The sequence below is a fragment of the Rutilus rutilus genome (assembly GCF_951802725.1).
Source record: "Rutilus rutilus genome assembly, chromosome: 3".
Taxonomy (NCBI): Eukaryota; Metazoa; Chordata; class Actinopteri; order Cypriniformes; family Leuciscidae; genus Rutilus; species Rutilus rutilus.
The window spans coordinates 697,621-710,120 of NC_140211.1; the positions used below are offsets into that span (position 1 = coordinate 697,621).

A 12,500-nucleotide genomic window follows, 5' to 3' on the forward strand; every position below is an offset into this window, starting at 1 on the left:
TGCACTTTTATGATGGATAGATGCACTTTTATGATGGATAGATGCACTTTTATGATGCATAGATGCACTTTTATGATGGATAGATGCACTTTTATGATGCATAGATGCACTTTTATGATGCATAGATGCACTTTTATCATGGACAGATGCACTTTTATGATGCATAGATGCACTTTTATCATGGACATATGCACTTTTATGATGGATAGATGTACTTTTATGATGGACAGATGCACTTTTATGATGCATAGATGCACTTTTATGATGGATAGATGTACTTTTATGATGGATAGATGCACTTTTATGATGGATAGATGTACTTTTATGATGCATAGATGCACTTTTATGATGCATAGATGCACTTTTATCATGGACAGATGCACTTTTATGATGGATAGATGCACTTTTATGATGGATAGATGCACTTTTATGATGGATAGATGCACTTTTATGATGCATAGATGCACTTTTATGATGGATAGATGTACTTTTATGATGGACAGATGCACTTTTATGATGCATAGATGCACTTTTATGATGGATAGATGTACTTTTATGATGGATAGATGCACTTTTATGATGGATAGATGTACTTTTATGATGCATAGATGTACTTTTATGATGCATAGATGCACTTTTATCATGGACAGATGCACTTTTATGATGCATAGATGTACTTTTATGATGGATAGATGCACTTTTATGATGGATAGATGCACTTTTATGATGCATAGATGCACTTTTATGATGGACAGATGCACTTTTATGATGCATAGATGCACTTTTATGATGCATAGATGCACTTTTATCATGGACAGATGCACTTTTATGATGCATAGATGCACTTTTATGACGGATAGATGCACTTTTATGATGGATAGATGCACTTTTATGATGCATAGATGCACTTTTATCATGGACAGATGCACTTTTATGATGCATAGATGCACTTTTATGATGCATAGATGCAATTTTATCATGGACAGATGCACTTTTATGATGCATAGATGCACTTTTATGATGGATAGATGCACTTTTATGATGGACAGATGCACTTTTATGATGCATAGATGCACTTTTATGATGGATAGATGCACTTTTATGATGGATAGATGTACTTTTATGATGGATTGATGCACTTTTATGATGGATAGATGCACTTTTATGATGCATAGATGCACTTTTATGATGGATAGATGTACTTTTATGATGGACAGATGCACTTTTATGATGCATAGATGCACTTTTATGATGGATAGATGTACTTTTATGATGGATAGATGCACTTTTATGATGGAGAGATGTACTTTTATGATGCATAGATGCACTTTTATGATGCATAGATGCACTTTTATCATGGACAGATGCACTTTTATGATGCATAGATGCACTTTTATGATGGATAGATGCACTTTTATGATGGATAGATGCACTTTTATGATGCATAGATGCACTTTTATCATGGACAGATGCACTTTTATGATGGATAGATGCACTTTTATGATGCATAGATGCACTTTTATGATGCATAGATGCACTTTTATCATGGACAGATGCACTTTTATGATGCATAGATGCACTTTTATGATGGACAGATGCACTTTTATGATGCATAGATGCACTTTTATCATGGACAGATGCACTTTTATGATGGATAGATGCACTTTTATGATGCATAGATGCACTTTTATGATGCATAGATGCACTTTTATCATGGACAGATGCACTTTTATGATGCATAGATGCACGTTTATCATGGACAGATGCACTTTTATGATGGATAGATGTACTTTTATGATGGATAGATGCACTTTTATGATGGATAGATGCACTTTTATGATGGATAGATGTACTTTTATGATGGATAGATGCACTTTTATGATGGATAGATGCACTTTTATGATGCATAGATGCACTTTTATGATGGATAGATGTACTTTTATGATGGACAGATGCACTTTTATGATGCATAGATGCACTTTTATGATGGATAGATGTACTTTTATGATGGATAGATGCACTTTTATGATGGATAGATGTACTTTTATGATTGATAGATGCACTTTTATGATGGATAGATGCACTTTTATGATGGATAGATGCACATGCACTTTTATTATGAATAGATGCACTTTTATGATGGACTTAAACAGCCATTCACTGCCATTATAAAGCTTGGAAGAGCTAGGTGTCATATTCACCTAGGATGACTTGAGGGAGAGTAAATCATGGACTAATTTTCATTTTTGGGTGAACTATCCCTTTAATATGAAGCATTACGATGAGATGCACATTATATCAGTGGCCTGACTGGGTAACTGAGCTGGAGTTGATGTGAAGTGTTACCGGATCAGAGGTTTGCATCCGTTTCTCCGTCCCGACTCTGATCGCTGTGGTGTGTTTCCTCCGTCTCTGCAGGTCGGCAGCTGACGATCTTCAACAGCCAGGCGTTCATCAAGGTGGGCGGCGGAGAGAAGGGTCGTAACTTCCAGGGTCAGATCTCGGGTCTGTATTATAACGGCCTGCAGGTCCTGAAGCTGGCGGCCGAGGGCGACCCGAACGTTCAGGTGCAGGGGAACCTGCGTCTGGTGGGAGACGTGCCCTCGGTGATGACGACCGACACCACCTCCACCACGCCGCTCGCAGACATGTCCACCACCATCATGGAGACCACCACCACAATGGCCACCACCACCACACGCAAGCAGCGCTCGCCCACCATGAGGGACAGCGTCACGCAGGTCAGTGGAAAGCCTGAAGATCCTTCGCTTCGTTACCAAACAGGCACTTAAAGTGCTTTTTCTCGGTTCGGTTCCAGGGCAACATCTCACAATAACGATGTATAGATACAAAAAAATTACACAATCCTGTATTTTACCGAAGACATGAACCTATTTGATGGAGCTGCACTGCTCTCTCCTGAAGAGGTTGCAAAAAGCCTGCGATAAATAACTCAACCCCTGGGTTGTTATATCTGACCCAGGATCTTGGTAACACAAAAACTACCCAAACACTGGGTTGTTACGTCTGACCCAGGATCTGGGTAACACAAAAACTACCCAAACACTGGGTTGTTACGTCTGACTTAGGAGCTGGGTAGCACAAAAAACACCCAAACACTGGGTTGTTACATCTGACCCAGGTTCTGGGTAACACAAAAACTACCCAAACACTGGGTTGTTACGTCTGACCCAGGATCTGGGTAACACATAAACTACCCAAACACTGGGTTGTTACGTCTGACCCAGGATCTGGGTAAAACAAAAAACTACCCAAACACTGGGTTGTTACGTCTGACCCAGGATCTGGGTAACACAAAAACTACCCAAACACTGGGTTGTTACGTCTGACCCAGGATCTGGGTTAAACAAAAAACTACCCAAACACTGGGTTGTTACGTCTGACCCAGGATCTGGGTAACACAAAAACTACCCAAACACTGGGTTGTTATGTCTGACCCAGGATCTGGGTAAAACAAAAAACTACCCAAACACTGGGTTGTTACGCCTGACTCAGGATCTGGGTAACACAAAAACTGCCCAAACACTGGGTTGTTACATCTGACCCAGGATCTGGGTAACACAAAAACTACCCAAACACTGGGTTGTTACGTCTGACCCAGGATCTGGGTAACACAAAAACTACCCAAACACTGGGCAAGGTTATAATCGTTAACGAAAACGAACGAAAAAACAAAAACTAGGTGGGAAAAAACATTGTCGTTAACTGAAATAAAAATAAAAACGAGGCATTACAAAAAAACGATAACTAACTAAAACTGTAATGTGTGTTTGGCAAAACCAACTAAAATAAAATAAAATTATAGAGTAAATGTCTTTAGTTTTCGTCTTTGTCAAGGTCTATCATTTTTTAACGCTATTTAAAACACGCTGCATTTCCTTTCCTCCGTCTCTCTGTCACTCACATGCGCGCGCACACACACACACAGCCCCTCCCCTCCGTGCACACCGCGTCTCCATGAGAACGAGTGTTCGTTCGACGTTGAAAGCAAGTTCGCGAAAGGTTGGTATCTCTATCTCCTGAACACCTTTACACAATCACACATTAAAAAGTGGTATAAAAATATTTTAAATTCTGAATATAATTTTGGCAGTGTGTTGATGTCGACCCGAGAAGCGATTGCGCCTTCTTTAGGAAGTTAACTAGTCTTAAGTTTGAGGTAAAATGCACTTTTTGGTTGTGGTTGTCGATGTCAAAACACTATATAAGCTGCGATTCAAATATTAATGTTATGTAATTTTTTGAATAATTTGAATAGTTTAGTTTATTTCAGACAGAGAACTTAATTTCAACACAGTTGAGCTAACAAACAACAGCATATTTACAGCAGTCTGAAACAAGTGTAGGCCTACTTTTACTTTTTACTTTTACACTGAATGTCTGCTGCTTCAATCCAGATGAGTAGGCTATTGACTGTATAGGGTAAATTTAGTAGGCCATAGGGTGTGAAAATTGTACAGCTGTGGTATTAGTATAGGGTGTGAATTCTGTAAAGAAGATGTGTAGATTTTTGGTACGGCGTGTGGATTTTGTAAGAGGTAAAGGAATTTCAAAATGTTTTTGTTGAGTTATTATTACACAATAATTTGTCTGACCTTTTTGAATCTTGCCCCTGACAAATAACCCAAATTACAAAAAAAGACTAAAACTAACACTAAACCTAATAAAAACTAAACAAAAACTAATTATTTTCAAAAAATAAAAACTAAACTAAACTAGCAAACCCACTTTAAAAACTAATTAAAACTAAACTGAATTTGAAAACAAAAAGTCAAAACGAAATAAAAATAAAAACTAATGAAAAATGCAAAACTATAATAACCCTGACACTGGGTTGTTACGTCTGACCCAGGAGCTGGGTAAAACAGAAAACTACCCAAACACTGGGTTGTTACGTCTGACCCAGGAGCTGGGTAACACAAAAACTACCCAAACAATGGGTTGTTACATCTGACTCAGAAGCTGGGTAACACAAAAACTACCCAAACACTGGGTTGTTACGTCTGACCCAGGATCTGGGTAACACAAAAACTGCCCAAACACTGGGTTGTTACGTCTGACCCAGGAGCTGGGTAACACAAAAACTACCCAAACAATGGGTTGTTACATCTGACTCAGAAGCTGGGTAACACAAAAACTACCCAAACACTGGGTTGTTACGTCTGACCCAGGATCTGGGTAACACAAAAACTGCCCAAACACTGGGTTGTTACGCCTGACTCAGGATCTGGGTAACACAAAAACTGCCCAAACACTGGGTTGTTACATCTGACTCAGGATCTGGGTAACACAAAAACTGCCCAAACACTGGGTTGTTACGTCTGACTCAGGAGCTGGGTAACACAAAAACTGCCCAAACACTGGGTTGTTACATCTGACTCAGGATCTGGGTAACACAAAAAACACCTAAACACTGGGTTGTTACGTCTGACCCAGGATCTGGGTAACACAAAAACTACCCAAACACTGGGTTGTTACATATGACTCAGGATCTGGGTAACACAAAAACTGCCCAAACACTGGGTTGTTACGTCTGACCCAGGAGCTGGGTAACACAAAAACTACCCAAACAATGGGTTGTTACATCTGACTCAGGAGCTGGGTAACACAAAAACTACCCAAACACTGGGTTGTTACGTCTGAACCAGGAGCTGGGTAACACAAAAACTACCCAAACAATGGGTTGTTACATCTGACTCAGAAGCTGGGTAACACAAAAACTACCCAAACACTGGGTTGTTACGTCTGACCCAGGATCTGGGTAACACAAAAACTACCCAAACACTGGGTTGTTACGTCTGACCCAGGAGCTGGGTAACACAAAAACTACCCAAACAATGGGTTGTTACATCTGACTCAGGAGCTGGGTAACACAAAAACTACCCAAACACTGGGTTGTTACGTCTGACTTAGGAGCTGGGTAACACAAAAACTACCCAAACACTGGGTTGTTACGTCTGACCCAGGAGCTGGGTAACACAAAAACTACCCAAACACTGGGTTGTTACGTCTGACTTAGGAGCTGGGTAACACAAAAACTACCCAAACGATGGGTTGTTACGTCTGACCCAGGAGCTGGGTAACACAAAAACTACCCAAACACTGGGTTGTTACGTCTGACCCAGGATCTGGGTAACACAAAAACTGCCCAAACACTGGGTTGTTACGTCTGACTCAGGAGCTGGGTAACACAAAAACTGCCCAAACACTGGGTTGTTACATCTGACTCAGGATCTGGGTAACACAAAAAACACCTAAACACTGGGTTGTTACGTCTGACCCAGGATCTGGGTAACACAAAAACTACCCAAACACTGGGTTGTTACGCCTGACTCAGGATCTGGGTAACACAAAAACTACCCAAACACTGGGTTGTTACATCTGACTCAGGATCTGGGTAACACAAAAACTGCCCAAACACTGGGTTGTTACGTCTGACTCAGGAGCTGGGTAACACAAAAACTGCCCAAACACTGGGTTGTTACATCTGACTCAGGATCTGGGTAACACAAAAAACACCTAAACACTGGGTTGTTACGTCTGACCCAGGATCTGGGTAACACAAAAACTACCCAAACACTGGGTTGTTACGTCTGACCCAGGAGCTGGGTAACACAAAAACTTCCCAAACAATGGGTTGTTACATCTGACTCAGAAGCTGGATAACACAAAAACTACCCAAACACTGGGTTGTTACGTCTGACCCAGGAGCTGGGTAACACAAAAACTACCCAAACAATGGGTTGTTACATCTGACTCAGGAGCTGGGTAACACAAAAACTACCCAAACACTGGGTTGTTACGTCTGACTTAGGAGCTGGGTAACACAAAAACTACCCAAACGATGGGTTGTTACATCTGACTCAGAAGCTGGGTAACACAAAAACTACCCAAACACTGGGTTGTTACGTCTGACCCAGGATCTGGGTAACACAAAAACTGCCCAAACACTGGGTTGTTACGTCTGACTCAGGAGCTGGGTAACACAAAAACTGCCCAAACACTGGGTTGTTACATCTGACTCAGGATCTGGGTAACACAAAAAACACCTAAACACTGGGTTGTTACGTCTGACCCAGGATCTGGGTAACACAAAAACTACCCAAACACTGGGTTGTTACGCCTGACTCAGGATCTGGGTAACACAAAAACTACCCAAACACTGGGTTGTTACATCTAACTCAGGATCTGGGTAACACAAAAACTGCCCAAACACTGGGTTGTTACGTCTGACTCAGGAGCTGGGTAACACAAAAACTGCCCAAACACTGGGTTGTTACATCTGACTCAGGATCTGGGTAACACAAAAAACACCTAAACACTGGGTTGTTACGTCTGACCCAGGATCTGGGTAACACAAAAACTACCCAAACACTGGGTTGTTACATATGACTCAGGATCTGGGTAACACAAAAAACACCTAAACACTGGGTTGTTACGTCTGACCCAGGATCTGGGTAACACAAAAACTACCCATACACTGGGTTGTTACGTCTGACCCAGGATCTGGGTAGCACAAAAAACACCCAAACACTGGGTTGTTACGTCTGACCCAGGATCTGGATAGCACAAAAACTACCTAAACACAGGGTTGTTACATCTGACCCAGGATCTGGGTAACACAAAAACTACCCAAACACTGCGTTGTTACGTCTGACCCAGGATCTGGGTAACACAAAAACTACCCAAACACTGGGTTGTTAAGTCTGACCCAGGATCTGGGTAACACCCAAACACTGGGTTGTTACGTCTGACCCAGGATCTGGGTAACACAAAAACTGCCCAAACACTGGGTTGTTACGTCTGACCCAGGAGCTGGGTAACACAAAAACTACCCAAACAATGGGTTGTTACGTCTGACTCAGGAGCTGGGTAACACAAAAACTACCCAAACACTGGGTTGTTACGTCTGACCCAGGAGCTGGGTAACACAAAAACTACCCAAACAATGGGTTGTTACATCTGACTCAGGAGCTGGGTAACACAAAAACTACCCAAACACTGGGTTGTTACGTCTGACCCAGGAGCTGGGTAACACAAAAACTACCCAAACAATGGGTTGTTACATCTGACTCAGAAGCTGGGTAACACAAAAACTACCCAAACACTGGGTTGTTACGTCTGACCCAGGATCTGGGTAACACAAAAACTGCCCAAACACTGGGTTGTTACGCCTGACTCAGGATCTGGGTAACTTCAAAAACTGCCCAAACACTGGGTTGTTACATCTGACTCAGGATCTGGGTAACACAAAAACTACCCAAACACTGGGTTGTTACGTCTGACCCAGGATCTGGGTAACACAAAAACTACCCAAACACTGGGTTGTTACGTCTGACCCAGGATCTGGGTAACACAAAAACTACCCGAACACTGAAAAAATAACCCAGACAAAATGACCCAAAAGGCTCAACCCAGGATTTGGGTAGAAAAAATAACCCAATATTGTTTAGAGTGAAGCTGTCCCCTCATTGGTAAGAGTTTCCTCTGCGTCATCAAGATGGATTGACAAGTTCAAATAAATTGTGGCTTGATCTGTTCACACTAACACTTGCAAGAATGTAGCCTTGATTCCCATTCTGACTGATAAATCATACATATTTAATTATATTTAAGAGGCGTACTGTGGTAACTAATGTGCTCACTCACAGAATCAGACACTGCTGCTTTTATATTACACATTTCCGTTATGAATTATGATACTGTTGGTTTGCTGATCCGTTGAGTCAGATTGATCAACAGCAGAGACTGGGGAGCTGCACCATCTGGACAAAGAGTTTATAAAGTCTACAACTGCGATTTAAAATGCGATAAAACATTTTTTGCAGGTTTGCTGAGCTTGTTTGAAGGGCTACACAATTTGGACAACATTTTGTGATTATGTTTAAACATGGTAAAATAATCAATATCATATATAATCAATATGATATTATTATGATTAGCAATTAAAAATACATACATGACAATAAATTAAAAGAAAAGAAATTTTTATGTGAATGTGTTTTTTATTTGATTAATGTTGCAGCAGTTTTTGACCTTTAGTGTCTCGATGACGGTTTGATTCACTGATTTGGTTAGAATTAGCTTTGTTTCTTCATCCTGATCCAGATGTTTTGGAACGATCCGCATGTAAAGCTGCCGTGACTATACTGTGTTCTTACAGTCTCAAAATAACCTGATAAATGTCAAATATACAGCAGTAACCCGCAGCCATCTCAATGTTCTCATGACTCCTCCTGTAAACTGCTGAACTGTACTGTAACTCTGCTGTAGCTTCAGGTGCGAGGGTTTGCCTTCGGTTGTTAGTTTTCTCTTCGTGGGTTGTGTTCTGAAAGCGCATTCAAATCCAGCTGAATAGTTCACAAACAGGAAGATGAGACATTTGATTATGGCAACAAAACGTTCACGAATGAGTCACCTTCAGCCTGAGCAAAACACAGCATATTAATATCTGAGAAACAAAACCCCAGCGCTGGGAACCGAGTCTGTTAATGGGTTCACTGGGCAGAGGACCAAAGAAACTTTACTGAAATGTCATCTCGTGTGTACGGAGAACACGTGAAACTGAAATATGATTGTGATCCGGGGCGCCCCAAATGATGTAGTCTGCAATTAATATCACTTTATTAAATAAATAAGTGAACAAACACTCCAGGCTTCTGCAGCTTCTCAAAACTAATTAAAAGAAACACAAGAAGTTTGTCCTGCGGCTCCATCAGGGAAAATAAATCTGCTTTCAGTGAGTCCAACACACCATCAGTGAGTCCAACACACACAAATAAATCTGTTTTCAGTGAGTCAAACACACCATCAGTTTTCAGTGGCAAGGCAAGTTTATTTATATAGCACATTTCATACACAATGGCAATTCAAAGTGCTTTACATAGAAGAAATGAAAATAATTAAAAGAAATAAGAATAATTAAAACAGTTTAGAAAAATAAAATACAGTACAGTACAGACAGTCGGACGAACATTGGCACAGTGCTCATTCAGTAAATGCACAGCTAAACAGAAGTGTTTTGAGTCTGGATTTGAAAGTGACTACTGTAGGAGCACATCTGATCTCCTCTGGAAGCTGTTCCAGCATAATAACTAAAAGCAGATTCGCCATGCTTAGAGTGAACCCTTGGTATTTCTAGCTGATATGATCCTAATGATCTGAGTGATCTGTTGGGTTTATATTCAGTGAGCATATCTGCAATGTATTGAGGTCCTAGGCCATTGAATGATTTATATACCAGTAATAATACTTTAAAATCAATCCTAAATCTAACTGGGAGCCAGTGTAAAGACCTGAGGACTGGTGTGATATGTTCATATTTTCTGGTTCTGCTCAGAATCCTGGCGGCAGCGTTCTGTATGAGCTGCAACTGTCTTATGGTCTTTTTGGGAAGGCCAGTGAGGAGTCCATTACAGTAATCCACCCTGCTGGTGATGAAAGCATGCACAAGTGTCTCTAAGTCTTGTCTGGAAACAAAGCATCTAATTCTTGCAATATTTGTCAGATGATAGTATGCTGATTTAGTTATTGCTTTGACATGACTACTGAAACTAAGCTCTGACTCTAGTGTCACACCAAGATTCCTGACTTGATGTTTAGTTGTTTGACCCCTGGAGTGAAGGTATGCGTTCACCTTGAGAACTTCATCTTTGTTTCCAAATGCAATGACTTCAGTTTTGTCTTTGTTTAACTGAAGAAAGTTTTGACACATCCAACTGTTGACTTCATCAATGCATTGGCACAGGGAGTCAATGGGGCTGTAATCGTTAGGCGATAGGGCTAAGTAGATCTGTGTGTCGACTGCATAGCTGTGGTAGATCTGTGTGTCGACTGCATAGCTGTGGTAGAGCTGTGTGTCGTCTGCATAGCTGTGGTAAGAGATTTGGTTCTTTCTCATTATGTGGCTCATTGGGAGCATATACAGGTTGAACAGGAGTGGCGCAAGAATTGAGCCTTGAGGGACTCCGCATGTCATGGATGTCCACTCAGACTTATGGTCTCCTATACTCACATAATAACCTCTCCCATCTAAGTATGACCTGAACCATTTTAGGACTATCCCAGAAAGCCCCACCCAGTTTTCCAGCCTGTCCAGAAGTATGTTATGATCGACAGTGTCAAATGCAGCACTGAGGTCGAGTAGTACCAGCACTGATAATTTGCCTGAGTCAGTATTTAAGCGAATATCGTTTATTATCTTTATGAGCGCTGTCTCTGTGAGTCCAACACACGATCAGTGAGTCAAACACACACAAATAAATCTGTTTTCAGTGAGTCAAACACACCATCAGTGAACACACAAAAAAATCATGATGCGAACAGGTTAAATGGTCCTGTAAAAAATAATCACAGCCCTCGCGGCCAAACATGACGAGACGAGTTTCCTCTAGTGGAAGCGTTAGGTACTGCAGCCGGACAACATCTCACTGACAGATCAGCTTTTGAGATATCAACCTCAGATCTGGAACACAACTTGTTTAGATTTATGGCTTTGATTTTCTCGCAGTTTTAGAGTGAAACATGATTTTGAAAATATATATTTCATATAAAAATTGAAAATAGTATTTTGTGCATTTTTCATAACAATAAACATGAAATAATGTAACTTTTTCTAAGTTCACTTTTTCCACTTCAGCAATAATCTGCCGAGTGTCGTCTTTAAGAGATCAAGCTTCAGTCTGTCGCTCTAAAGCGTTCAACATTTACCACAGTTTAATTTTTTTATTTAATTTAACATTTAATTTTCAAAAAGTGAATAAATGGATTATAAATACAGCGTAAATATAATTTTGTATAAAAAAGAAATCCCCTAAAAATACTAAATATTAAATAAAAAGCAAAAAAATATTATTATTATTGTTATTGACAAAAAATATGTATGTTGGTCATTTTTGACCGTCACGCAAAGTGTTTCATGTGTTTTTAATGAGTTTTATTAATGAAGAACACTATACTGACTCTCTCTCTCTCTCTCTCTCTCTCTCTCTCTCTCTCTCTCTCTCTCTCTCTCCCTCTCTCTCTCTCTCTCTCTCTCTCTCTCCCTCTCTCTCTCTCTCTCTCTCTCTGTAGAATACTGACGATCTGTTAGTAGCGTCCGCTGAATGTCCGAGTGATGATGAAGATCTCGAGGAGTGTGAGCCTGGAAACGGTGAGTCAATCTGAACATCTGTGGGAGTTTTTTTATGTGCTGAAACACACACACACACACACACACACACATCATGATCTCGTCCCGTCTGCAGCTGTGATTGGACAAACTGTGCCTCACTTCTCCAACCTAAAATAATGTCACTCAGTGGGTTTATAGTGTATATTGTTCCATCAAATAAAGAAACGTGTGTCTGGTCGTTGAATGGTCGAGTCTGACATTTAGAAAACAGAGATTATCTCCTTGTATTCCATCATGCCGTGGGATGAATGCTTATTCTCCTGCAGTTTGCTTCTGGAGTGAGTTCCTGTAGTTTTGAGGGTTATTG

The 12,500-nt window shown here is 40.6% G+C and overlaps 1 protein-coding gene across 3 annotated transcripts in view; it reads left to right on the top strand.

Annotated features, from left to right (window-relative positions):
- Positions 1–12,500, top strand: part of nrxn2b (neurexin 2b) — a 499,069-nt gene that overhangs the window by 474,974 nt on the left and 11,595 nt on the right. For all 3 annotated transcript variants that reach the window (XM_084404964.1, XM_084404965.1, XM_084404966.1), the window contains 2 exons: positions 2,419–2,741; positions 12,094–12,172. In XM_084404964.1, coding sequence (XP_084261090.1) covers positions 2,419–2,741; positions 12,094–12,172 — 402 coding nt within the window. The remainder of the gene's footprint in view (positions 1–2,418; positions 2,742–12,093; positions 12,173–12,500) is intronic.